Here is a 24220-nt window from a genome sequence, read left to right on the forward strand (position 1 = left end):
ACAGCGATGTAGTAGCGAGAGTTCTCGCGGTGGCCACAGTCTGTGTGGGGGCAGTGCGTGTTCTCCAGCACGATAGACTTGCACAGGTGGTAAATGGAGGGGGCCGCCAAAACATCACGTCGCCACTGCAGCGGCTGTTGGTAATAATCCGCCGGCACCCACCGGAAGCGGGCGCTGTGAAGTCCATGTGCCAAACACCACCGCCGCAGCGCCGCCACCTCCGCCGTGTCCCGCGCGCACGGCTGCAATTCCAGCAGGCCCGAAGTATCACGACACTGGGCCAGCGCCCCCGCAGGCACCGCTTCCGGCGCGCCACGCGACATGAGGCGCAGTCTCGCAATGTCCCGCTCAATTTCCTGAAAGCGTGCAGCCACAGCCGCCAGGCGGGCTTCGTGGCCCTTTGGCATTTCCCTTTCTCACTCGTCCTGCCCTTATCTTCCTACCGGCGACAGGGGGGAAAAGAGACAAAAAGGCGGCAGCGCAGTGGTGCTCGCGCCGGCAAGAAAAAAAAAACAAAACAAAAAACGCAAAACAACACACGCCCCGCCCCCGCCAGCAGCCGTGCTATTTTTTTTTTTCTTTCGCCGTTCACGAAGGAACCAAAAAGTGACAACATAAAAAAAAAGGGGAATACAGACGCATGCAGGGCACCTACGGCGTTAGACGCTTTGGATCGCGTGGAAAGAGCGAGATCTGACGGATGTCCTTCGCGCAAACCAGAAAAAGCGCAATGCGCTCCAGCCCAAGCCCAAAGCCGCCGTGGGGCCAGGCGCCGTAGCGAAAGGCGTCCACGTAGTCCTTCACGCCCGCCGCGTCTACCCCAAATCGCTCCATGTTCTGCAGCAAGAGCGTCACGTCGTGAATGCGCTGCGCCCCACTGCAGATCTCCTCACCACGGAGGTACATGTCGAAGCCGCACGTCAGTTCTGCCTTGTGCGGATGCGGCAGGGTGTAAAAGGGTCGCGCTGCGGCCGGGAACTGGTCGACAACGTACACATCCACCCCATACCGCTGCCGCACCAGCTCCCCAAGACGTCGTTCCTGCAGCAGCGTGAAGTCTGTCAAAGGCTGATCTGTCACACCGTGATCGAGCAGCAGCCGCACTGCATCGTCAAAGGCGAGGCGCAACACCTTTGGCCGGCGTGCGCCCTGCCCCTGAGCGCTGTCGCCGCCCACGCGGCCATGATAGTAGTCGGTTGACAGCAAGGCTTCCTCTGCTGTGTCATGCATCGAAACCCCAAATGCCGCGAGGGTCTCCCCCGACAGCTCGCACACAATGGGTGCCTCCTCCTCTTTACCTTCGTTCCAAGCCAAGGTGGCAGCATCGGCCTCAGCCAGCGCCTCCCGCGCCCGTCGCATTAGCGCTGCGCAATCGCCTTGAAGGTGATCAACCATGCCGCACACAGTCGATTCCAGGACATCCAGCACCTCCGTGTACGACCGCTCAATGACAAGTTCAGCGTCCAGGCCAACAAACTCTGTGAGGTGGCGGTGCGTGAGACTCTTCTCCGCCCTAAAGACAGGGCCAACCTCAAACACACGCATTGCATCACCCATCAGCACCATCTGCTTGTAAAGCTGCGGCGATTGCGCCAAGTAGCCAGGCTGACCAAAGTAGTCAAGCGTGAACACTGCACTTCCACTCTCGGAGGCTGCGCCGAGCATTTTTGGCGTGTGCACCTCCACAAACTCACGGGCAAGCAGCTGGTCACGGAAGCTTTGGCACACGGCGGAGACAACGCGGAGCACCGACGTCATCAGGGGAGTACGGAGGTCCACCACGCGGTGGTTCAGGCGAGTGTCCAGCTTAGTGTAGCAATCGCGGATGGGAAACGGAAGCGGGGTGGCAGCCTTGCTAACCACCTCCACACGCTCGGCGTGGAGTTCGTAATTCGAACAGCTGACGGAAGTCACCGGCCGCTCCACAGGAACAAGTGTGCCGGTCACGTCTATGATGGACTCGGGTGTGAGGTCCTTCACCTGCCGCACGATGGCGGTGCCGGATGCCACCACCTGGATGGAGTGGAAAGGTGGCTGGCGAAGGTGGATGAAGGCAAGCTTCCCGCGCACGCGCGCGGCCTCCACGCGTCCACGCATCCGCATCGTTTCGCACGCGACGGCCGCTGCCGAGGAAGAAACGGAGGAGGAGGAGGAGGAGGACGTCCCGCGCAGGATCGTAGCGATATTTACGCCTGCCGTTGTGGTGTAGCCGCGGCAGTGGGGCTGCGGCGTGGCCGCGTGGCGCAAAACCCGCGGTGGCAGCAGCACCCACCGCTGGCGCCGCATGAGGCTCCCAAAAAACTAACAAACAAATAATAATAATAATAGTAAAAACTAGGGCGATAGACGTAAAGAAAGGCATAAAAATAAAAATGTGAATGCGGCGCTCTACGGGACGGGAACCAGGTCCCCTCCCCCCCTCCGTACACGCAAGCCCCCACAACACAGCAACGCCTCACCCACGCAGAAGCGCGAGAGGGCCGCCTCAAGCTGTCCCTGCAAACAAAAACAAGTCGCGCGAGGAGGGCAACGCCTCCCGCACTACTCGCCCTACGCACACGACACCCGCGCAAAACTCCCGTTCCCCCTTCCCACACACGCCCTCCAAATTAAAGAAAAAAAAATAATAATTATAAAGTCAAGGAAAGTTCCCGTAACGTCTCTGAGAGGTCGGACTCGCTACTCACCACAGCAATGCTGGAGACACCAGTAGCACCTGAAAGCCTCGCGTTCACCTCAGTGGAGTAGACAGGATCGTCACCACCGTCACGGCGCTCCTCACTCTCCCTCGGCTCACCACTGTTGCGCCCAACAGGCTCCACCGTCGCATGCCCGCTTCCGACGGGACCATCCACTCCCGGGGCAGACGCGCCATGGGCAACGTTGTCAATGGACTGTCCCTCCCTCGTCCCGCCCATCAGAGGCAACAACTCCTTGGCGAGGTCGAGTGCTGGCTGAAAGAATCCAACACGCACCGCGAGACGCAGCCCATAGTGATCCACCTGCGAAGGACCAGAAAGCAGTCGGTACTCGAAGCGGAGAGTGCACATTGAGCGGCCCAATTTTTTTGTTTCATCTTTGGCCGCACATTGCTCCTTGTCAGTCTCAGTGCCTACCGCAAGATGGTAGTTCCTCACCCCACCAGCGGAAAGGCTTTCTAGGCGTGTCAAGACGCCAAAGTGTGTCACAAAGACGCTGCGGCACCGTGTCTCGGCGAGGAATTCCACCGTCGCCCAGGCAATCGCAGCTCCCTCACGCACGGAGGTGCGCCTTCCAAGCTCATCCACCAGCACCACACTCTCTCGCGTGGCGTGCATACATAAATACGAGAGTTCCTGCATCTCCTTTCCAAACGAGGAGCTGGTCGTGACGTCAAGGTTGTCACAGAGCATGTGAACAATAAGTCTGTCACACGGACGCAGTACGGCATCTCTGGCAGGAACAAGACACCCACTTTGCGCAAGCGCAATTAGCTGCCCAACTTGGCGCAGCAGGGTCGTCTTCCCCGCGGCATTCGGCCCTGTGACAAGCAGCACATTGACACCCTCGTCCCAGCGGATGCTGTTCGCCGTCGACAGGCCACCCGGGTGGCGGGCCTCCAAAAAAGTATGTGCCCCCGCCGTCCCCCAACAGCCTGTCGGATTTCAACAACGTCGGTCGGACGCAGCCGTTAAGCCGAGAATACGTCGCAAATGTCACCAACAGGTCTAACATGGCGACCGCATCACATACGGCCTGCAGTTTCCCCAGCCGCTGTCGAAGATACTCAATTAGGAGGCGCACAAGGCTGTCCTGCGTGCGAAGGATCTCTGTCACCGCATCGTCCGCATTACGGCGAAGGGCCAGCAACTCTTTGGTGGTGCATGTCACCCGCCTGCCACGCACTTGGTGCTTTGTGAGTTGGTGCTCCCTACGGCACTCACGCTGCTCCCCGCCTGTTGACTCGGAGGCCTCAAACGCAGAATACGGGCGGAAACGGTTCTGACCCAGAGAAACACATTCGTCACGCAGAGGCGAGGTGCTGCCGGTAGCCAGAGCGTGAACCCTGCTCCCACCTCCACCACCACCGCCACCATAAACATGATTGCCCCTGTCGAGGGCACGTGTTTCCTTCACCTCCTCATCCATCATCATCATGCAACTACTGTGATAAAGTGAGTAGTGACTTCCACCAGAGTATTTCTGCAGAAAGATGGCGTCAGGCGCATTACACTCATGACGAGCATCGTAGGAGAAGTGATAGCCCCGTACGTCATCATAGACAACACGCAGGGAACCAACACAGTACTTTTGTCTTAGCTCTTCTGCTAGAGCAAACATCGACTCCACGGCCTGACTGTACTGGTAACGGGCTATATCAAGAGTGCCGCTGATGTTGGGCTTCACCGCAAAGCAGTGCTGCACTTGTAAGATGGCATGGCTAGGTCGTCGTGCTCGCTGCGTCACTCCGGTACCATTTTGTGCTCCCATCCCACTCGTGGCGCGAACGACGCTTTCGTCCAGGTGTACGGCAATCTCGCTGCAGATTTCCTCCATACGGCAGACCGTCAGAGTCTCAAGAAGTTTGCAGAGAAGCGTACTTGTGCGGCGACGACTCCTTACAGCACCTGCAGTTGCCCCTTTATTCATGCTGTGAGAATGCGTGGTAGCACCTTTCTGGAACCCTTGAAATGCCTCATCCACTCTGCGCCGCTTGCGACGCAGCTGCTCTTCACAAGAGGAATCCTCCGCATCGCTGTCATCCCTCTCACTGTCCTCACTGTTGTGGCAAGAACAGATATCATGGCCGCGATCCTGCACTGTGTCGTCGTCCCCACCTAAACACTCACGCAAAGTAGCCGTAAGCTGCGTGGCGGCGCCTAGCTGTTGCCACAACGTCACAACGGCCTCAATTCGCTGCTGCATAGTCTTAATGGTCTGCAGCTTTGGCTCATGCGAAAAGCTGGAAATGGAGCGTTCCATGTCGTCTTTCCCAAGCAAACGCAGCGAACGCCGCAGCGCAGTCATTGCCTCTTCATCGTGCCGCAACCACTCAACGCTGTCGTAGCGAAGCTCAATACTTGTAGGGTCCCGCAGCGGCTGCAGAATTGTGGAGCGCAGCAGTCGTCGGCCTACACTTGTCATTGTGTGATTCAACACCTCCACAAGTGGCAGCAGCATCGGTGTGTCCTGCCGCTTATCGCGTGAACTACGGAAAAGTGTCTTGCGGGCCGTTCGTGCATTGTTTGCAGTCCCTGCAGTCTCGTTGTGCAGCGGGCCGCCTCGCTGGGCGCGGAGTGGCGAGCCGGACGGGATAAGCTGCAACGCCCGCGCCGCAAGCCGAGAGACCTCCATGTAATTTTCCAGCGCTAGATACTGCACCCGCACGGTATGCGGAAGTAGCGTGTAGTTATACGTCGTCTCCAGAAACTCGACCAGGGCGTTGGCCGCCGCCACACAGAGGTAGCGGTCCGTGTTGCCAACCTCCAGGCAAGCCTCGTCGGTTGACATGAGTTCCAGCAGACGGTGGGCACCGCGGGCCTCGTCAAAGGTGCGGCGCCGCACTCCTGTGAAGGTGATGTCGCGAAAGTGACGCAGCAGCGTTTGCACCAACTTCCCCCCCACCGCCGTCTCCGGCACAAGCACCTCAACAGGGTTGCGGGAGAACACGAAGGACAAGGTCTTGGCAAAGGCCACGCTGTCACCATACTGTGTGATGACTACTGCCAGGGATGGAAACTTGCACACGGCCACGCCCACCTCATTGGCACGATTGTCGATGAGCGCCACAATGCACTCCCCGTCCCCTTGGCTCGTCCCAGAGCGCTTTGCCGCCGATAACGTCGTGGTCCCTGTCCGCATACGCAGCGGCGCGGTGGTATCGGTAGCGATAACGTCGGCGCGCCGCCGGGGCACGGCCGGTGTAAGCGGCTGAAAAATACGGCTGAACGCCGAAGACGTGGCGGGCATGGGGCGTCCCCCTAGCGCCGTTGCCGCACCCACCCATGAAGATGTGAGAGACTCTGAGTCTTCCCCCGCCACGGGAAAAACTGATGTCTCGTTCTGCAAACAGTTAGGGAGTTGTGAATGATGAGGGCCTTCTGCGGCCGAGAAAAAAGGAGCGGAATAGCGGACACCGGGTTTTTGCTGATGCAGCTGCAAGAGAGCGAGCGGCACCCTGCCCCACCCCCTTGTAAATGTGTGAACTGGTGGCTCGTCCGTTGCGCCTGGCGAGGCAATACCGTATTCGCTGCCTACCCCTCAACGCACAAGACACCGCTTCTGTAGGCAACTATGTGGTTGTGCTTCTCTGTCTCTCCGTGTGTCTGTGCGGATCTCTGCCCACGAGCATCATGAAGGGAGTGTGAGGCGAAGGAACAAGTAACGAGAGAAGGCGCAGGCACCACAGAACGGTGCATAGTATCATCCCTCGTGTGCCAGCACCTCTCAGTGCAGCTTGAGCAGGACCCGATGAGCACACGCACCTCCTCTCTCCCCGCCACCCACAAGACCTCTTCTAGCTGCCACACATACACACACACACACACACACACACACACACATACAGATCGCAGAGCAAGACAGTCGCCCCAACAACAACAACAACAACAACACAGGAAAGGGGGAAAAAATGGACAACCACTCTTAGATGTGGTCCACAGCAAACTACCGCGAATGGGCCTCTGACACGCTCTCCTCCCTCATCGCTGGGCGGCGCTGTTTACTTATTCTTCTTGGCTGTCGGGGTTGGCAGCAGCGAGATGTACTTGTCACGGGCCTCAATCAGCGGTAGCAGCTGGGTGACGCCGCCAAGCGCAGTGAAAAGGCAGTATGCGGCAAACACTGCCGGCGTCGCTCCGCATGACAGACAAATTCGAAAGGCGATGCCCACCTCCAGGCAGTGCGCCAGCCATGCAAGGCACCATATGATGCGAACCCCCTCCATTCCGCCAAAGTGTTGGCTCACACGGAAGAGGCTGCGCAGCACGGTATCCTCAAGGAAGACCTGCATATCAAACGACCACTCCTGCTTCCACAGGTTTCTCGCCCTCTCCGCCTGTATGGCAGCGACGTAGGGTGACGCGACGAGATCGGTGCCGTCCTCATTGACGGTGGTGAACCAGGCCAGATAGTTAAGAAGAAAAAAGAAAATGAATGTCGGTGTAAATATCATCCACGGCGTGCGATACTGTAGCCTGACAACATCGCTCTCTGCCTTTTCTCCCCGTCCTGTTTTACTCCCTCCTCGGGCCATCTCCCCGCGTCCTCCTGCTCCCGCCACACGGTCGCGGTAGCGCACTACTGTCTATTTGCCCACCTACTACTACCACTACTGCACGCGTGCGCCCATGACGCATGCACACGCGGACGTGTGCCAGAATTTGCAAAAAACAAAACAAAACAGAAAGGAGGCGTCACCAACAAGCAGCAAATGTGGGCGCAAGTAACATGCAGGCCATAGCGGCGGCGCGACCAATGTGCCGCTGCCAGACGCAAGACGGACGCATAGACGTATAGGAACAGAAAAAGAAAGAAAGAAAGAAGCGGTCCTTACCTTCTCCTCCTCCACTGCAAAGACGGCGGCAGCAACAACAAGAAGACACCAAGAGAATGAAGCCGCTGTGCCGGTAAAAGTTTATTTACAAAAAAAAATTGTTTCCCCTCACTGCATTGCATTGCCTCGCAGCACCAGCAAGAAGACGCTCTAGCACCCATCTGCTGACTTCATCCACTCATTGCAGTCGTTGATACGCGATAACTTCCTCGCAGCAAACGTCGTACGCCGCGTGTCACGCCCGCCACTGCTTCCACTGGATCGCCGTATTTGTCTACCGTCACAAACATCGCGAAGGCGATGGCGAACGCCGTAAGGCGAACCAACGTTGCGTGCTTGTCTTTGCGCCGTTCCTCCTCGCTTTTCGAGCCGTTGTAGACGGTGCGCAGGCGGCCGCCAACCGTCCAGAGAATCCACACGGCATTGGTGCAGGCGCACCACCTCTTCCCCCACATCCCCCCGCCTCCCCTTCCCACGGTGTGTGGGGAGTTGATGAATGCTCCTGCCAACGACAGAGAGGCAAAAAGAGGCAAGAAAAAAAAAAAAAGAAACAACAACAAAAAAAAACGCAGTAGAAAGACGAGTGCCATAAATATATACAAGCATCAGAAACGATACGCAGAGGCAACTCCTGCTTCCTCCTCTCTCTCACTCGCTCTTGTTGACAGAAATAGTACACACTTCTACAGTGGATACATGAGACTGACCCTGGCCGAACCACACAGCGTCTCTTTCACTGCATCCTACTACTCAGTTGGATTTCCCTCACTGCCCGGCCCCCGTCGCGGTCCATTCACTTGACCCCAGTAAAGGGGAGTGAAGAGTCTGTGAGTGCAGAGGAGGGAAGGGGGAGACGAATCCGCAACGGAGCATACACATAAACACTCAAAAAAAAAACGCGTACAGAGTTAGGAAAAGGCCAACAGAAAACACCGCATGCGCCCACGATATCACCGAGAAAAAACACTAACACGTGCATGTGCATGAAGATGAAAAATATTGGCAGAACTCTTTTCTCTCTCACACACCCCTGCGCACTTTTTCACTCACTTGTGTGGTCCTCTGGATTGTGTCTTAGCAGCGATCACGCGGCGGACGCCGCCACAGCATCGCACAGAGGCACCCCATAATGAGCAGTGCAGAGATACCGGCAAGAATGCCGACATTCACCCACATGCGTGACTCTTTGAACCCTAAAAACGCCGCATACTGTGGGCCGGTGTAGCACATAGTCTTGTTTGTCTGCCCGCAGCCAAAGTCACGGCCCAGGAATTGTGAAAGAATGGAGGACTCATATGCCAGGCGAATAAGTGAGACGTTGGAGATGAATTGAAAGGCCCTCGGCAACGTCTTGAGGTTCAGAATGATGCCTGCGAGGAGCAAGTTCAACGTGTACACGGCAAAGAGAGCAAACATGGCAACCCTGCGCGTCCATATCACGGTGCAAAAGAAAAACACAACAAAGTGACTGCAGAAGGACAAGACACCAATGATGAGTACAAGCTCCATGATGAGGCCGTAGTAGTTCCACTTCTCCGCCACGTTGGAGATGCAAAACCCTGCAAAGGTCAGTAAAGACAGTACGAAAATTCGTTCCATGCTGCAGTACAAAACGGCATAGGTCAAGTAGGTAAAAACGCCATAGTACCCATGACGCCCGATAACGCAAAAAACTGCTGTACTCCCGTCGCTGTGAGTCCAAGGTGAGAATGCTATACAGGAACGTGGAGCTCACAAGGAAGAAGATGATACCAATGCGATTCTGCATCCCACTCTGTCCCTCTTGGCTATTGTACACCGCCGCCAGCACCCCAACCAGCAAAACGAGCAGAAGGAAGATAGGAGTGCCTAGAAAAAGATTGTGTCGCAGCTGTAGCAGGTCGTACTTAAACATGTAAAACAACCGTACATGGGCTCCAGGGCTAGAGTAGGTCTTTCCCTCAAGTATCTCCCGCCCCGAGGCACAACTGTGAAAGAACTGCACGACGCTCTGCCGCACACGTTCTGTGTTGCCTGAATGTGCAAAGGTGTCGGAAAGCGAGGTTTCTGAGCCGGATGCCAGGCGATACAGGGAGCTAATCGCACTCTCCACAACACCTGAGGCTGGGTCGACGCAGATTGTGGCAAAAAGCTCTGCGAGTGTTCCACAAAACACACAGGTGTCATGCTCAAGCAGAATCACGTCATCGACAAACTTCAGTATTGCCCAACGTGGCTGGGACATGGCGACCAACACGATGCGCTCCCGCGCCCGTTGCAGTTCCACTGCCACACCTTGGGGTGCCGAGGTTGAGGCTTTCACCGTTGCAAGCCCCGGCTCCGCGGCGGCTGGTGGGGTCTGAGGGGTCTCAGCAGAGGCAGCGACGGAGCTGCGTGAGGGCGACAGACGAGAGGGGGTCAAAGGTAATTGTGACGAATTGTTTGAGGTGAAAGAAATGGAGGCGGGAGCCGCAATGCGTTGCAAGAGGCGCATAAACTCTTGCGACTCCTGGGTTCGCAGGCCCTCCAACAGCTGATCAAAGCAAAGTAAGCGCGGGTTCAGCAGCAACTCTCGCCCCAATGATACACGGCGACGCACGTAGAGGGAGCATTTCCGTACCACGGCTTCTGCGACACTTTCAAGCATTAACATTTCTATAATTTCCTGCACGGTGAAAGTGCTGATGGCGACGCGCATGGAGGCGGCGTACTCAATGCTTTCCCGAACGGTGAGCTCCTCCAGTGCGGTGAATTCATCGTCAATGAGCACGGCATGGTGGAGGTACGCCGGGGCATCCATCGGGATGCCGTTCATCATGATGGTCCCACTCGCACACTCCTCCCGCCCCGCAAGTGCGCCAAGCAAAAAAGAGCCACTCGGCATCCCACTGCAGCTGACAATAGCCGTCAGTCGACCGCCATGTATGATGCCAGAGGCATTGTTTATGACAACACGCTTGTCCCGACGCAATGTCACGTTATCAAACCCCAGCGTCAACGAGGAGGAGGCGCATGCATTTGCAGAACCACTGGAGTAGGACTCAAGCAGCGTGGTCATCTCCTCTCAATGTTTCCCCTGCTACTCACAAACAGCTGTGTATACTACTTCGCGACGTGGCTGTGCACCACCGACTTGTGGGTCTCAATGAAATGCAGCTAAGACAATAGGAGTTGCAGAGATGAAAAACAACAAAGAAAAACTCACCCAAATAGTAATAATAATCATCGCACAGGAGGATTATATACACACAGGCACGCACACAAGCAATGATTAGACACACACACAAAAAAAAAAACAAAAAACTCCCGGATATAAACTATGCGCAGCACAGACACGAGAGCTTTTCCAGCCGACCAACGGAAGGAAACTCCTACAAACAAACCACCACCCAAAAAATGCCACCCAAAAACACCGGTAAAACAAAAAAAATACAATAATATATATATATATATATAATTTAACACAACAAACAGATAATGGCGCCTTCACCCCCAAAGTAAAAAAAAAAAAAAGTAACACACACATGTAAAGTGAGGCGTCACTTGCTGTAATGAGAAGACAATGAAAGGTGCACACGCATATACATGTCAAACGCATCTGCATCAGTGGGACGACATCCGCCCCGCGCTCATGCAGGCGGTGTGCAGAAAAGCCGCACCGCGTCAATGAGTTCTCTCGTCGGCTGTATGGCTTCATCCGAGACATCTGGTGGCAAAAGCGCCGTCAGCCTGCGTGCCTTCCGCTCAAGTGCGGCAAGGAAGCACTGGCCAGCCACGCGCTCCTCCACGGTGAGGCACACTGGTCGTGTATTGATGTGCCGCAAAATGCAAAGTGCGGCTGCCCCACCACGCGTTCCAAATTTCCCCTCGCCCGCCGCCTGCAGCACCGCCAATGCCAAGTGTCGAGCGACGGCGCAGAAGGTGCGGCGTACCGTAAAGCGGCGACACGGCCGCAAAACGTCCGCCAGCGCGTCAAGGATATCGTACCGGTTCGGCACATCCGCCGCCGTGCGAACGAGCGAGCACTGCCAGGTGGGGACAACAGACGCCGTCGCCAGCGTGGCAGGCTCCACAAGCCCCATGAGGACCAGTGCGGCACCTCTCACGGCAACTGCAAACGCACTCCGTGACATCCGTGTGGCAGTCACCCCAGAGGAGTAGCCTTCTGACAACCCATGCCGTTTCGGGTATGCCGCTCGACGCTGGTGCGGCTCCTCCTCCACGGGTGTCAGCAGCATCGCCCTCGCAACGACGCACTCCAGGCGGACAAGGTGCTCAATGACAGCCATCAGCGCCTCCCGCAACTCCAATGGCACGTGCGGCTCCAGGCCACTCTGTGCCTCGCACCGCACCGACTGCACCACGGTGGAAGAGAGCACTAAGAGGTGGGCAAGGCGGTCGTTGCACTGACCGACCACGTTGCCGCTGTGCCACAGAGAGGCAGCAAGGCCCAAGGCAACGTCGTTTTCAAGCCTCGCTGCGCTGCTGGGAAACGGTGGCGGTTTCACGTCTCCTGCATGCAGCAGCTGTGGCGCACCTCGCTGCTTCCGCCTGAAAACACAAGGCTCCGCACGGCAATAGGGAGCACTTCGCAAGGGGCGAGAGGTGCTTCTGTTGCCCTGCCGTAGCGGATCCTCCGCTCCGCAACGAGAAGCCGGTAGGTTGCAAAGTGCGGTGGACCGTCGAAGCATCTGCAGCGGCGAGGCGTACTGTGAGGCAAATGTGCGGCCATGCTGCTCAGCGGCAATTATCCCCCCGCCATGGTGCTTAAGCTCCTGTTGAATGCGGATGGCGTCCACCGGTGTGAAAGGCAGCGGCTTCTCGTCCGCGCTGCAGCCACAACGATCACCCGCGCGGTGCATCGGCTTGCACCCTGCGAAACAATACGTTAATAAATAAAAGAAAATGTATCAATTCCGCGGATTCGACTCCTTTTTTTTTTGGGAAAGGCAAGGCAATAAAAGGGGGGAAAAAAAAAGGTGACAGGCAACACCGAGGCAGAAAGAGAAAGAGGAAGCAAAGAACGGAAGAAGAGAAAAACAAAAAAAAATGCGGCAACAATAACCAAACAAAAATAACTTCAAGGATGCGATGGGCGTCTTCCTCAAGTAAAAGTATCAACCGAAGGAGGAGACGACGGTGGTGGCGGTGGGAAACGGCTGAGGGTCGGGGGCAGGCAGATGACACACTCAAGTGCTACAAGAGTCCTTCCGCCTCCAACATTACACGGTATTCGCCAAAGACGCGCTGCAGCATGGCGCTTGGGGAGGCACTGGTGATCATCACTCCAAGCGCCTGCCGCAGTGCCGCACACAGAGCATCCTGCTCCTTGTACTGTGCAAAGTTCTCGGTGGAACCACCCGACGCCTGCAGGGCCTCACAAAGAGCCCGCGTCACCTTTGGGGCAAGATCCTCTGCGGTGTAGCGCCCCGCCGAAAGACATGTCATCGGCACCTTTGCAAGTGCCACAGCCGCCTGCGTGCGCACCTTGAAGATGCGGTCGTGGCACACAATAACACATAGTCGCTCCACGGCCCGTGTCGCCGCAGGTGGCTCCGCCTCAAAGACCACCTCCCGCGAAAGACCAAGTCCAAGGGCACATGCAGTGTTCCAGCGTAGTTTGGCGTCACGGTTTGACGGCAGCAGAAACCGGAGTAAGGCGTTAAGATATCCCTCTGCCACACACTCCTGCTCCTCGGGTAACTCGGCAATGAGTTCCTCAAAACTGAGACTATGCAACAGATGACTCATCATGCGGATGCCATGTCCTACAACTGCTGGGTCATCGCAAACCTGTGTAGCGTACATGGCAACATCGCAAAGCAGCTGCATGTGATGTGGGGATTGCCGCAGCGGGCTGAGCTCCGTTTCCTCCCTCAGACGGGAGGTAATGTTCGAGAGGGCAAAGGCCGCCTTGAAACGCACTGTGGGCTCTGCATCGTTGCACAATGCACTTGCAGCACGTTCAACAAAGCCCGTTAGCCATTCCTCAAATGCACTGTACTGCCACGCCCATACACCTATCGTTGTGAACGCCTCAGACCGCACACTACTCTCATGTGCTGTTGTACTACCAATTACCTGCGCAACAATCGCCTCACGACGTGTTCTCGGCATGGCGGAGAAGTAGTCGTCACCCACCTGCGCCACACACCGCAACGCAGTCCGCCAGGCTTCGGTGTATCGACCTCCGTTAGACGTCATCTGAAGAGCAGGTAATACGAGTTCTGTCAGGATCTGCTGCTTCTGCAGCTGAGTTGCACGATATGCCACGTAATCCTCCCGAAGTGCCGGATCCGCGGAGTGACCATCAAAGGACTGCCATACATAACCCATAAAATGTAGCCAAGCCCGTAGACATTCCCCCAAAGTATTTCCCACAGCTACATTACCGTTCGCAGCAGTGTTTTCTTTTTCTTCTTCCATCTTTTGTAGCGTGGCACCGAGCACAGCGCAAGCCGCATCCATCAGAATCGCAAAATGCGTCCCCACAATCCATGGGTGAATACGGGAGAGTTGCACCACGCACCGCCAAACCTCAACACGACTTGCCGCATGTGTTAGCAGTGCCTTAAGCAGCAACGCCCCTCCGCCAACACGCCACTCCAGCGGAGGATCCCTTGGCACCTTGCTTGTGGCGCTAGCCTCACCGCCTTCGTTGGCGAGGTACGACGACACCACGCTGGTGAGGGACTCCGCCTTGAACACGGAACTGAGAAACGTCGCTGCCGCCGCAAATTCCTCGCAGGATGCATCCAAAAGGGCATCCCGCACCAGTGGAAGTTCAAGAGCTTGCTGTACAACCTCAAGGGCGTGAGGGCAACGGCGGTACGGGGTCGTTGCCACAAGTACCGCAAAGGTAGAAAACACAAGGCCCTTGGAGAAGTGAGTAGCAGCGCCGGCAGTCGCGGGGGACACATTCGGCAACTGCAGGGAATATAAAAGTACGTCGTGGAGAGATGCGAGTGCCCGACCACTCTGAGAGGCCAAAGACGAGAATGACTTCCGCTTCTGCTGTGGCTCCTCTGCGTATTTAAAGTTATGTTGCAGCTTGTGTAGAAGAGAAGACACAAGGGCGGCGGCGGCGGCGCGGACTCGCTCCTCAGGGCTCCACAGCAGCGGGGTAAAAAGAGGATGAGTGACACGCGAATCCCTCGCATCAATCTCCGGAAACAGCGCCGGCAAATACCGCATGGCATTAAACGGTGCATTGCGAAAGCGCATGAGTGCTGCCGTCAACAGACACAGCGCCGCTATACTCACTTCTGTACAAAGTTCTACAGGCTTGGCAGAGTCCTTTAACGACACGGTGCCACCTTTTCCACATCGTGCGGCACCGTATATGGAGAACCGCACCACTGCGTCCACTGCAACGCGAAACGTTTCTTCCGCCATCCGCGTTTCCACGTCTGGATTCTCACTCTCCGTGTTGGGGTGGTTGTTAGCGGGATCTGGACGGCGTGCGGGGCGCGTCAGCGGCGTGGTGCGGCCGCTGCTCCCCTGCGAAGGCACGTCGCCAGAGGGTCCTGTCACTGGCCGCGCCGTGGCGAAGCAGTATATACAAATCACCCGCAGAAGAAGAAGTACTCGCTCAGCCATCGCCCTCTCGTTGCGCTCGTCACCCGTCGCTTGCACTTTTGTTGAGTGCTGAAGACTATTCAGTTTCGACACCGCAGCAAAGTACAGGAGCGGCGTGGGGCGGGGAATTTTCTCCCATGACCACGCCGAGGCTGAGGCCTCTGCTGCAGTCGCAGCTGTAGGCTCAGATGGTGGCTGTCGCTGCATAATTGCACTTGCCTCTGCCGGCATTTGGACAACCTCTCCGCAGCCATACACCAACGCCTGGGCGTCGCGAGCCAATGCGTCAGAGAAGGTTTCAAGTACCCCACGAACGGTGCCCTCCGTCTCCCTCAAAGACATGTGCTGCATGATTGCCCCCCTCCGGTGGAGTAGAGAAGCGGTGCGGGGATGTACAATGTTTACTCTTCACTCACCGTCTATGAACGCGGGTATTTGTGTGCGTCTCACAGACCACTTCACAACCTCTCCCTTTCAATAAGTAAGCAGGGCAAAAGAAGAACAAAAAAAAAAAGAGCAAAAATAACAATAGTAGTGGTAAGCAAGGCTCCCTCCCCCCTCCCCTCGGCAGTCAAAGGTAATGACGAGCAGTGTCGCACACCCTCAAGTTGTTTTTTTTTTTTTTTGTGGGGGTCACTCCGCCTTTTGTTTCTCCTCTCTCTTCCTTCGTACATTCACGTTGCCTTTTAACAAGTCCATCACGAGAGAGCCAGAGAAGCGCTGGCAACGCACCCACACCTGTTGACTACTGGAGACGTGCAGCTCCAAGACCTTTTTTGCGCAGCTTCATTGCATGACCGCTTGTCACTGGCTGTGTGATGCTATTCGTGTCAAAATGCCGATTGTTAGACTTCTCCATCGTGCCACTGCTCTCTGATGTCGGGACCTTGAAAGAGATTTCCTCGTCGTTAGTCCCCCATGCGTCATCGTCGCTAAACCCAGACTCAGTCGCAGATACCACCGTCGTGGGCATCGTCTTTGCCGCCGCAGAGCTGGTCGGTAAGTGGGAGGCTGCAGGGCATTTACTGGTACCGTTGCTCTCACCCTTGCACGCAAGCGCAGATCCGCCGCTTTCTTCTGAAGCAGCCTCACACTTCGCATCGCTGGACGTCGTGGTAGTGGTGGTGGCGCCCCGCCCCCATCCCCACCAGGACGAGGTCTGTTTCCTATTGGTGACGGGCACCTCGTTTGACGCGGCGGCAACGCCTGCCTTTGCCTCTTGTAAAGGTGCTTGGGTGTTGTACTCATCGAGGCGACCAATGGCCTCACGTAGCACATCCAACGCCTCCTGTCGTACCTCACGGACATCGTCCACTGCGCGAGGCCCAACGCCAGGAAGCATCAGCTCTGCGATGTGCTGCGGTGTTAGGTGTGCCAAGCACGTGCGAAAGGAGCGCAGAGCCCCAAGACGACTAGGCACAAAAGGATCTTTAAGCATCCTGCCAAACCCGTGCACAAGAATGTTTGAACGATCCGCTGTGGGTATCTTCTCCGCCATGAGACAGAGACTGATGGTGGCATTTGTGCGGATGGCCCCCTCGGTGTCCTGCTGTAACTGTGAAATAAACCTGGGAACATCAGTGAGCATGATCTTCTCACTTAAACTGTTGGCAAACGCCACCAAGGCGCGCACGCTGTACTCCCGAATACTAGGAACGGGACTGCTAAACCCCGACACAAAAAAGGGCCACAACTGTTCATTAACCACGGTAGCTGGCAGCATCGATGCGTATTCAGAGGCTCGCTGAAGCATCCGATATTGCACCACCCTGTCTTGGGAGGCAAACAGTTTAATAATAATGGGTGCCACGTATGCTGCGTAGTGCTCCGGTGCGGTGATATTTGCGGCGATTTTAAGCACAGGCTCTATAACGGCTGGAAGGATACCAAACTTAAACGAGGCTTGCAGTTTGGGTAGCACCAGACACATACACGCCCTCTTGGGGAACATGTCGACAACCTCCGTGAGATGCTCAAAGAATCGCTCCCGCTCCACAGTGTCCTTCAGCGACAACTCATCTAGGGCATGCATGCACTGCACAAATTCGCTCCCAACGATAAATTCACTGGTCTTCAAGAAGCGTTCCACATCATGGCGCATTTTCGGGTTGGCAGCACAAAGACCAATAAAGCCGCTCTGCAACGTTCGTGGAAGACTCCGACACCCACGCATGTCATTTGCCTTCCAGTTCACTTGCATTAGGCTCCGTGCTTGTCCAATAGGCCCACCTAGAACCTCATATATGAGGCACGCCAACCCCCACGAGTCGATGTTGCTAATGTGCCGACTCGTTTCATAGTTTGTTTGGAGTGTCTCTGGCGGACGTCGCCCCTCCGGCAACAGCAGGCAGTGGCGTTGATAAATACTACGGGGTTCGTTAAATGTACTGAGCAGCTCAAGGCCAAACAAGCGCCACTCGCCGCCTGCAATAACAAAGATCGAGTCGGAGGAGACATTTCCATGCACAAAGTTGTTGTGATGCAGTGCGGTGAGAGCTGATCCAACCGCCTTCAATCCCAACGCAACACTCTCCAAGAAAGCCTCCTCTTCATCGCCGTCCTCGCCATCTTGCGTGTTTGACGACTGTTGCAGTACCGTACGCAACGGCTCGCACGGTTCCATGGCAATGTACACCGTCTCTTGGTGCTCCGCCGCACCGTAGCAGCGCAGGAGACCTGGCAGCAACAGGCTTTTCGCGCGCTTCATCGCATGCCGCGCCATCTCCTTCACTCCACTGTCAGCTTTTGATAAACAAATGGAAAATATCGTAACAGCTCGCTCATCCTCCTTACCCACGCCAGGGCACATTGTCCACGTGAGGGTGGGTGTCACGGCGGTTGTGCTGCCAGCGCCACTGCCGCCACTGGGTGTGTAGGGAAACCCCGGTATGGAGTCGAAGAGGCCGATCGCCTTCAAGAGAAAGGCCATTTATGGAATATTTACGCACAACAAACAACTACTTCCTTAATGATAATGACGAGGGATGAGTAAGGAGTCCGAGTAGGCAATTTATACGGGCGACCCGCAACGTAAATATATCCTCCCTCTCCTCCTTTTTTGTCTTTTTGTCTTTTGTCTTTCTGTTTTTTTTTTTGGTTTTTCTTTTTGTTTCCACCTCTGTTGGTTCCTGCCCCCTTCTTGCTGCTGAGCCGAACAACAGAGAAACAACAAAGAAACAAGAACAAAACAGGGAAACATGCCGCAATAAACTCCCCTCCCCCCACTTTTTTTTTCGCCGTTTTTTGACTGCAGTAACGCAGACAAAGCTGAGGCACGTGGCGTGACGCACAGTGTCCCTCCCCCAGACACCACACACACGCGGTAATTGGTGGATAGGCATACGTTGTATCAACAACTTTGCGGCAATCAAAGCCACCTACTCTGTGACACCCCCTCATCCACACACGGCACGGATAAGCTTCCTCACTTGACACCACACACACACGAACACTCACCTTTTGATGTCTCCCGCCTCGGATGCCAGTGCAGCCTCATACGCAGCACGAGCGTCGCTGCACTTCTCCCGCTGCCGTTCCAGTACCCTCCGGCTCACCGCCACTTGCTCACGGAGCGACTCTGCTACTGCGCTGTATTTGGTGACAAACTCCTTCAGTTCTGCCATTCGCTGCAGTAATTCGTTCAGCGCCTTGTCTCCCGTCAGTATCGCCGCTCGAAGTTTTTCATTCACGAAGGTCGAATTTGGCTTCGTCGCCTCCCCATGTTCCTCCTGCCACTTTTGCCGCTTCGTCTTGTACCCGTGGAGGAGTCGCTGGTAGTTGTCTGCAGCCTGCTGCTCCTCCGTCGTCAGCCCGGGAAGTGTGGCGGGCCATGTGAATCCCTCCCGCATCACCACCTCAACGCCTCCCACACTTGGCCGTGACACAGCCAAAGGTGTTCCGCCACCCGCAGGTTGCCGCCCCGCACCATCATTGCAACCACTCTTGTGCACCACCGTGTATGACCCCGTCGGTGTCACCGCTTCCAGAGCCTCTTCAGATTCACGCAGTGCACATGAGTCCACCTCTATTGCCGCATGGACCTGCCTCAGACGCTTCGTGTCAGCCATCAGTTGATTATACCGCTTGTGGTAGTCCTGCAGAGTTTCGCGTTCATGCCTAATGCATGCCTTGATGGCATGCACCTCCGCAGCCGCCTTTGCATCCCGTGCCAACTCCTCCACTGGCTCTGAAACATCCTCGTCCTCCTCGTCGTTATTTACGTCATCATTACTCACATCTTGCGCGTATTGCGCCAATGGCGATAAAACGGAGTCAGACAGCCGTGGTAATTGTGTGAACGACTCCAGCGGCTCATCAGTTACGTTGTTCTCCAAAAGAATTGAGCGGAGAAGACTTGTGTACTTTGCGGCAACCTTCAGCTCCGCATCCTTCGCTGCGATGCCATGGGTCAGCCGCTCCAGCTCCTCCCTTCCAGCCCGCTGCTCCGCCACACGCTCCTTGACGTTGGAAGCGTGCGTGTTCATAACGCGCTGACGCTCCGCCTTCACCGCCTCCGTGATGTGGGAAAGCCACGCCATCTCCGCGTCCAGCTCCGTGTACTGCCTGCGCAACTCCTGCAGCTCATCGCTCTCGCAGGTGTGTGTGGGCCCCTTTATCTGCTTCGGGAGCAAACAGTCGTGGCTCGTCCCTTCGCCGAGGGCCACTCGGCAGCGACGCACCTTCGCAAAGAAAGCAGCACCTGCCTCCACATCTCTCTCCTCGTCCCCACCACTCTCATTACAATTCAGATGTAGGTGGTGGTCTGTCAGGCCACGGATATTTCCATTACTGCTGTCATTGAGGCGGTTGCCCGTTTCACTGCTGTTGCTGCTGTTAACACTTCTACTGGCGCCTGGCGCAGCAACCTCCTCGTCCCTCTCACCCTGAGCCTCATCAGGTGGTGGGATTACCTCTGCGGTATAACCCACGACCCCACCGCGCTCCTTGTCGTCAAGGACAACGTTGTCTTCTATGGGATGAGCTGCCACCCCAACAAGCTCCTGGCGTGCCTTACGCCGCACAAAACGATCCTGCCGCTCACCGCGGGTAAAGATAATTGGGAAGAGGCCCAACCGCCCATCCAACTCCACGATGGCCCAGGGATCGACATGGCGCACCACACGCAGCCGTACACCTGGCCGTGCAGGCAGACAAGCATCGGCGTACGCCGCACCTACAGGTGGCGTGTACGGAAACGCCACAATTCGAAAATGCATTTTCCCTAAACTACCGCGTAATTGTCCACCCCCACTTTCTCTTCATACAGACACACACACACACACGCAAACCACCTTCTGTTGTCGTTGCGTATTTAGTCTTTTTGACTCCTGTCGGAGGTGCGACAAAATTAAACAGAAAAATGTTCCACGGCAGTCGTAGCGGCACGGCAAGAAAAAAAATATATATATATATATATGGCAAAATGCATCAGTTGTTTGGGGAGAGTCCTGATAGAAGGTGTGCAAAGCTGCCTCCCCAGTTCTCGCTTAGGGGTGAAATCTCCTCCCTTCCATGGTGATTTCCAGGGTCTTTTTTCTTCGGCAGGATTGTCTAAATGGCAGCAAAAAATACAAGTGAAAGGGAAGAAGAAAGAAAAAAAAAAAAAACAGCAGGCGACAAAAATGCTGCAACCGTAGGACATTACAGCTTTTTAATGCAACTCCAATATTATTTTTGTTTGCTTGTTTTGCTCTCGCTAGCGCTTCTCATTTTAATGAAGCCCTGACATTCGTTTTGAAGTTTGCTGCGTTGATAATATATGCATTTTTTTTTTTCGCCTTTCGTTGTTGTTTCAGCTTATGTTTCTGTGGGTGAGCGGAGAGGAGAGGTACTCGCGGGGCACTGCGCTACCGTGTTCGCAGGGCAGTCGTTTGTCTACCTGCGATTTGAATTGCATTCCCCCTAGCCCTTATTGTAGTTGTTCTTTCCGTTACCCCTCTCCCGCTCGCCCTCCTTCACCTCTTCGCGGCAACTCCCTGCTTCCCTACTGTTTGATCCGCTTCAGCCTTTTGGACGCTTCTCCCCACAGGAGCAGATGACCTTCTCCCTGTAGTTCTGGCGTTGGCAGCGCGAGCAGTACCAGTCTCCGCGCGACCAGGAGGAGAGCACGTCGGAGCGAATGTTGTCCACGGCAGGCAACCGGCAAACCTGGCAGCACGTGTCGTCGTTGTGGTTCACCTTGTGGCAGGCGCAGCGCCAGTGCTGGCCATCATTCAGCGACTGGTGGTGCCACTGAATCCCGCAGCACTCGCAGTGGGAGAACCCGTGCATGATGCGTGACACCTTCAACACGCCGCCCCGCTTCGTGGAGGTCTTTGCGTCCACAAGTGGCGATGGGCCGCGCCGCTCCAACGCCACAATGTGCCGCGAAGCCTTGTTCACGTGGTTGCAACTCTCACAGTACCAATTCGTGGCTCCCGCAAAATCCCACACCCGCAGCAACTCCTCTAACATGGCAGTTTGAGGCGGCCGACGAGGGAATCGGCATCTCGCACAGGAGAGGGTGGCACAGTTACCAACGTGCCCACAGGCGCAGAGCCATGCGTCGCTCCGGGAAGAGGCGGTCGCCCCATGCAGAGAACCTCGGCAAGCCTTGCAGCGCTGCTCAGGAGCCAAACGTGGGAAACAGTTATGTAGTCCAAACGGGCGTGACACATGGATGTGGTCCGCCGGCTCAGACCCGTACATCTGCTTGTTGCTCAGCTTCTGTGACACCTTACACGTAGGGCAGGTGACCGTAAAATCAAAACGCTCCTTGCTGCAGTGGCGACATACTGACGACTGGAGTGCATTCGACTCCGAACACCTTAGACAACGCCACCGTGTGACGCGATTTCTCGTCACAATCACGGAACCCACTGGGACACGCTGAATCTCGTCCAGCACCCGCTCATGACGCACCACACGCAGTTCAAGCTGCGCATCGCGCTGCAACCCACAAGAGCGACAGGCAAAGTCTCGCTCAAAGTTGAATTCGCGGCATCGACTACAAAACCACGTGGTGGGATCCTCACGCCAGCCTGCCACCGCCTCCGCCGCATCGTGACGGACAGCATGACAAAAGTCACAGACAGAGCGAGAACGATGTGGCATGCAATGGAAACACGACCCGCACACCCACCCGCCCGCAGCCAGAGCCCGCGCCCCGACTTCTGTTTTTTCCACACGATGAACCTCATGCCACTGCTGCTCTGTTGGTGTTTGCGGCGACGGTAGTTCCCCACTATATGTTGTATCGGGGCCCATCGGAGAGGCTTTGGAGCAGACAAGAAGAGCTGTATCTTTTTCGTTAGCGCGGCGCTTGTCGTGTCCGCCGCTTGGAAGTCTTGTGTTGAATTCAATCGCGTCCACCGGCCACGGTGGCAAGACACCCGGCTGCCCCATGGCGTCGGTGTTAGACTTACTTACCACTGGCCCTGCAGGGTGACAGCTGCGCATGTGAGCAGCACCTCCTCCAGTCGCCGCTCCACGCATTGCCACTTGCCTCCAGCGCTGCAGGCAGCTCCTCCCCAACACTAGGACAGGCCAGTGCCGCATGTGAGATGCCTGTTCCGCGCCAGTTGGACTTTACCTTCCACTGTACCTTGCCAAAGCAGAGAAGAGAGAAACAAAAAGAGAGAGAGAGAGAAGAAAAAAAACCATCTCACACAAGACACCTAAGAGCAAAGGGTAAACATGACACACGCGCAAGCGCATGCATAATGGCAACAACGAGAAATAACTCATTATTATTATTATTCCATCTTCTTTTTATAGTGTGCATTTGATAATAGACATTCAGTAATATAAAATCCGATAAAGGCAGCACGAATGTGTGTGATGCCCGCGTGTTTGCCCTCCTGTCGCCCTACTTCGTCTCTGCACTGCTGTCCGCATAGAATAAGAAACAAAAAAAAATCGGGTTCACGTTTCAGACCCGTACAATACAAATAAATAAATAATTACATCAGGGGATGAGAAAAAGGGAAAAAGAGAGAAGAGAAGGAGGATGGGAAGGTGTGTTTCACAGCAAGATGAGGCGGGTGCGTCCAACGTTGTGTGTGTGTGTGTGCAAGGGAGCCAGCAAGGGCAGCATTACGTCTCACAGAGAGAGTGGCCCCGAGAGGCACGCATTGGCGCACACCCGCAAGAAGAACAAACAAAAAAGTATGATAATAATAATACGACGACAAATTACTCGGGAAGACAAAACAAGAGAGGCTCCACGGCCCGCCCCGCGCTCTACTCCGGCGGTGGCGGCGGCGGCGGTGGTGGTGGTGGGTCATCATCATTATCCCCATCCGTATCGGTTCTCTCCGACGCATTATCATCATCATCGTCTTCCAGTGGCGGCGGCGGCGGAGGGTCGTCATCATCATCCCCCTCCATGTCGGCTCCCTCCGACGCACTATCATCATCATCGCTATCGGCGGGTGGTGGTGGTGGTGGCGGCGGAGCACTACCCTCACTCTCCTCGTCCGCTGCCTCCGTGCTGGCCTTCTCGCCGTCAACGTCAAGCGGAGTAGCTGGCGGCATATCGACGCCTGTTTCCGCTCCCTCCGCCGCAGCGCCAGTTGACGCGCAGGAACTTCCGCCCGCACTGCCCAACAGCTCAATGCGCTGCAAAGCGAGTTGTAGCATTTTCTCCTTATGCGCCTTCAATGCCTTTAGCTTCGCCTCCTTGAAGTCCGCCCTACGCTCCTCCTGCTTGGACCTGCTGTGGATCGCGCTCTCCGGCAGGATGCGGAGATGCGGCGCCAGCAGCTCCACCTCCGCATCACCGTTGTTGTCAATCAACAAACGTTCACGCGGGAAGTGAATGACACGTTGGTTCTTTGCAGCACTCATCACACTTGATAGGCGCTCTTGAAACAACTCCACTAGCGTAGGGTCCGCATAAATGTCGGCCCATGAGAGAGCAGCAGCCGGCCGTACGGCAGCCGTCGTCTGCGTCCTCTTCAGTCGCTGCAGCTCGCGGAGAAGCACGTCAATGTCGGCGTTGGTGTCGATGATAAGCTCCACCATTTTCCTCCACCACACAGAAACACGCACAAAAACGCCCTCGTCTCTGCAAGTTTCTACCTCGTTGCCGTGTGCCCCGCTACCACACATACACAAATGGAGAGGGAGAGCAAGAATCCACAGAAGAAG

At 55.8% G+C, this 24220-nt stretch overlaps 12 protein-coding genes across 12 annotated transcripts in view, besides 13 other annotated features; all 12 read right to left on the reverse strand.

Annotated features, from left to right (window-relative positions):
* Nucleotides 1–407, reverse strand: part of TraAM80_01925 (YbaK/aminoacyl-tRNA synthetase-associated domain-containing protein) — a gene marked incomplete at both ends in the record, with an annotated part of 459 nt that extends 52 nt beyond the window's left edge. The window contains one exon of the mRNA XM_029378949.1: nucleotides 1–407. This exon is cut by the window's left edge and continues 52 nt beyond it. Coding sequence (XP_029241178.1) covers nucleotides 1–407 — 407 coding nt within the window.
* Nucleotides 408–500: 93 nt separating this feature from the next.
* Nucleotides 501–539: a sequence feature (A-rich).
* A 112-nt stretch (nucleotides 540–651) lies between these two features.
* Nucleotides 652–2286, reverse strand: TraAM80_01926 (putative aspartyl-tRNA synthetase; the record flags this gene model as incomplete). The annotated part of the gene is made up of 1 exon (XM_029378950.1): nucleotides 652–2286. One exon carries the CDS (start codon nucleotides 2284–2286, stop codon nucleotides 652–654), a length of 1635 nt encoding a protein of 544 aa, XP_029241179.1.
* An 11-nt stretch (nucleotides 2287–2297) lies between these two features.
* Nucleotides 2298–2374: a sequence feature (A-rich).
* Nucleotides 2375–2630: 256 nt separating this feature from the next.
* TraAM80_01927 (mismatch repair protein MSH4) lies at nucleotides 2631–3392 on the reverse strand (the record flags this gene model as incomplete). The annotated part of the gene is made up of 1 exon (XM_029378951.1): nucleotides 2631–3392. One exon carries the CDS (start codon nucleotides 3390–3392, stop codon nucleotides 2631–2633), a length of 762 nt encoding a protein of 253 aa, XP_029241180.1.
* A 16-nt stretch (nucleotides 3393–3408) lies between these two features.
* Nucleotides 3409–5949, reverse strand: TraAM80_01928 (putative mismatch repair protein MSH4; the record flags this gene model as incomplete). Its single annotated transcript, XM_029378952.1, has 1 exon — nucleotides 3409–5949. One exon carries the CDS (start codon nucleotides 5947–5949, stop codon nucleotides 3409–3411), a length of 2541 nt encoding a protein of 846 aa, XP_029241181.1.
* Nucleotides 5950–6504: 555 nt separating this feature from the next.
* Nucleotides 6505–6542: a microsatellite.
* Nucleotides 6543–6570: 28 nt separating this feature from the next.
* Nucleotides 6571–6593: a microsatellite.
* Nucleotides 6594–6700: 107 nt separating this feature from the next.
* On the reverse strand, nucleotides 6701–7234 carry TraAM80_01929 (uncharacterized protein; the record flags this gene model as incomplete). Its single annotated transcript, XM_029378953.1, has 1 exon — nucleotides 6701–7234. One exon carries the CDS (start codon nucleotides 7232–7234, stop codon nucleotides 6701–6703), a length of 534 nt encoding a protein of 177 aa, XP_029241182.1.
* An 831-nt stretch (nucleotides 7235–8065) lies between these two features.
* Nucleotides 8066–8101: a sequence feature (A-rich).
* A 724-nt stretch (nucleotides 8102–8825) lies between these two features.
* On the reverse strand, nucleotides 8826–10571 carry TraAM80_01930 (ABC transporter; the record flags this gene model as incomplete). Its single annotated transcript, XM_029378954.1, has 1 exon — nucleotides 8826–10571. One exon carries the CDS (start codon nucleotides 10569–10571, stop codon nucleotides 8826–8828), a length of 1746 nt encoding a protein of 581 aa, XP_029241183.1.
* Nucleotides 10572–10947: 376 nt separating this feature from the next.
* Nucleotides 10948–10969: a microsatellite.
* Nucleotides 10970–11142: 173 nt separating this feature from the next.
* On the reverse strand, nucleotides 11143–12375 carry TraAM80_01931 (uncharacterized protein; the record flags this gene model as incomplete). Its single annotated transcript, XM_029378955.1, has 1 exon — nucleotides 11143–12375. One exon carries the CDS (start codon nucleotides 12373–12375, stop codon nucleotides 11143–11145), a length of 1233 nt encoding a protein of 410 aa, XP_029241184.1.
* A 137-nt stretch (nucleotides 12376–12512) lies between these two features.
* Nucleotides 12513–12563: a sequence feature (A-rich).
* A 146-nt stretch (nucleotides 12564–12709) lies between these two features.
* On the reverse strand, nucleotides 12710–15442 carry TraAM80_01932 (uncharacterized protein; the record flags this gene model as incomplete). Its single annotated transcript, XM_029378956.1, has 1 exon — nucleotides 12710–15442. The coding sequence occupies one exon, from the start codon at nucleotides 15440–15442 to the stop codon at nucleotides 12710–12712; it is 2733 nt and encodes a 910-aa protein (XP_029241185.1).
* Nucleotides 15443–15583: 141 nt separating this feature from the next.
* Nucleotides 15584–15620: a sequence feature (A-rich).
* Nucleotides 15621–15836: 216 nt separating this feature from the next.
* Nucleotides 15837–18020, reverse strand: TraAM80_01933 (SCY1 family protein kinase; the record flags this gene model as incomplete). The annotated part of the gene is made up of 1 exon (XM_029378957.1): nucleotides 15837–18020. One exon carries the CDS (start codon nucleotides 18018–18020, stop codon nucleotides 15837–15839), a length of 2184 nt encoding a protein of 727 aa, XP_029241186.1.
* A 127-nt stretch (nucleotides 18021–18147) lies between these two features.
* Nucleotides 18148–18201: a microsatellite.
* A 342-nt stretch (nucleotides 18202–18543) lies between these two features.
* On the reverse strand, nucleotides 18544–20307 carry TraAM80_01934 (uncharacterized protein; the record flags this gene model as incomplete). Its single annotated transcript, XM_029378958.1, has 1 exon — nucleotides 18544–20307. One exon carries the CDS (start codon nucleotides 20305–20307, stop codon nucleotides 18544–18546), a length of 1764 nt encoding a protein of 587 aa, XP_029241187.1.
* Nucleotides 20308–20350: 43 nt separating this feature from the next.
* Nucleotides 20351–20382: a microsatellite.
* A 107-nt stretch (nucleotides 20383–20489) lies between these two features.
* Nucleotides 20490–20507: a microsatellite.
* A 166-nt stretch (nucleotides 20508–20673) lies between these two features.
* Nucleotides 20674–20697: a microsatellite.
* A 394-nt stretch (nucleotides 20698–21091) lies between these two features.
* TraAM80_01935 (uncharacterized protein) lies at nucleotides 21092–22627 on the reverse strand (the record flags this gene model as incomplete). Its single annotated transcript, XM_029378959.1, has 1 exon — nucleotides 21092–22627. One exon carries the CDS (start codon nucleotides 22625–22627, stop codon nucleotides 21092–21094), a length of 1536 nt encoding a protein of 511 aa, XP_029241188.1.
* Nucleotides 22628–22684: 57 nt separating this feature from the next.
* Nucleotides 22685–22721: a sequence feature (GA-rich).
* A 590-nt stretch (nucleotides 22722–23311) lies between these two features.
* TraAM80_01936 (uncharacterized protein) lies at nucleotides 23312–24094 on the reverse strand (the record flags this gene model as incomplete). The annotated part of the gene is made up of 1 exon (XM_029378960.1): nucleotides 23312–24094. One exon carries the CDS (start codon nucleotides 24092–24094, stop codon nucleotides 23312–23314), a length of 783 nt encoding a protein of 260 aa, XP_029241189.1.
* Between the last annotated feature and the right edge of the window lie 126 nt (nucleotides 24095–24220).

This window comes from Trypanosoma rangeli (assembly GCF_003719475.1).
Source record: "Trypanosoma rangeli strain AM80 chromosome Unknown Tra_15.4_contig_00041, whole genome shotgun sequence".
NCBI classification, from domain to species: Eukaryota; Euglenozoa; class Kinetoplastea; order Trypanosomatida; family Trypanosomatidae; genus Trypanosoma; species Trypanosoma rangeli.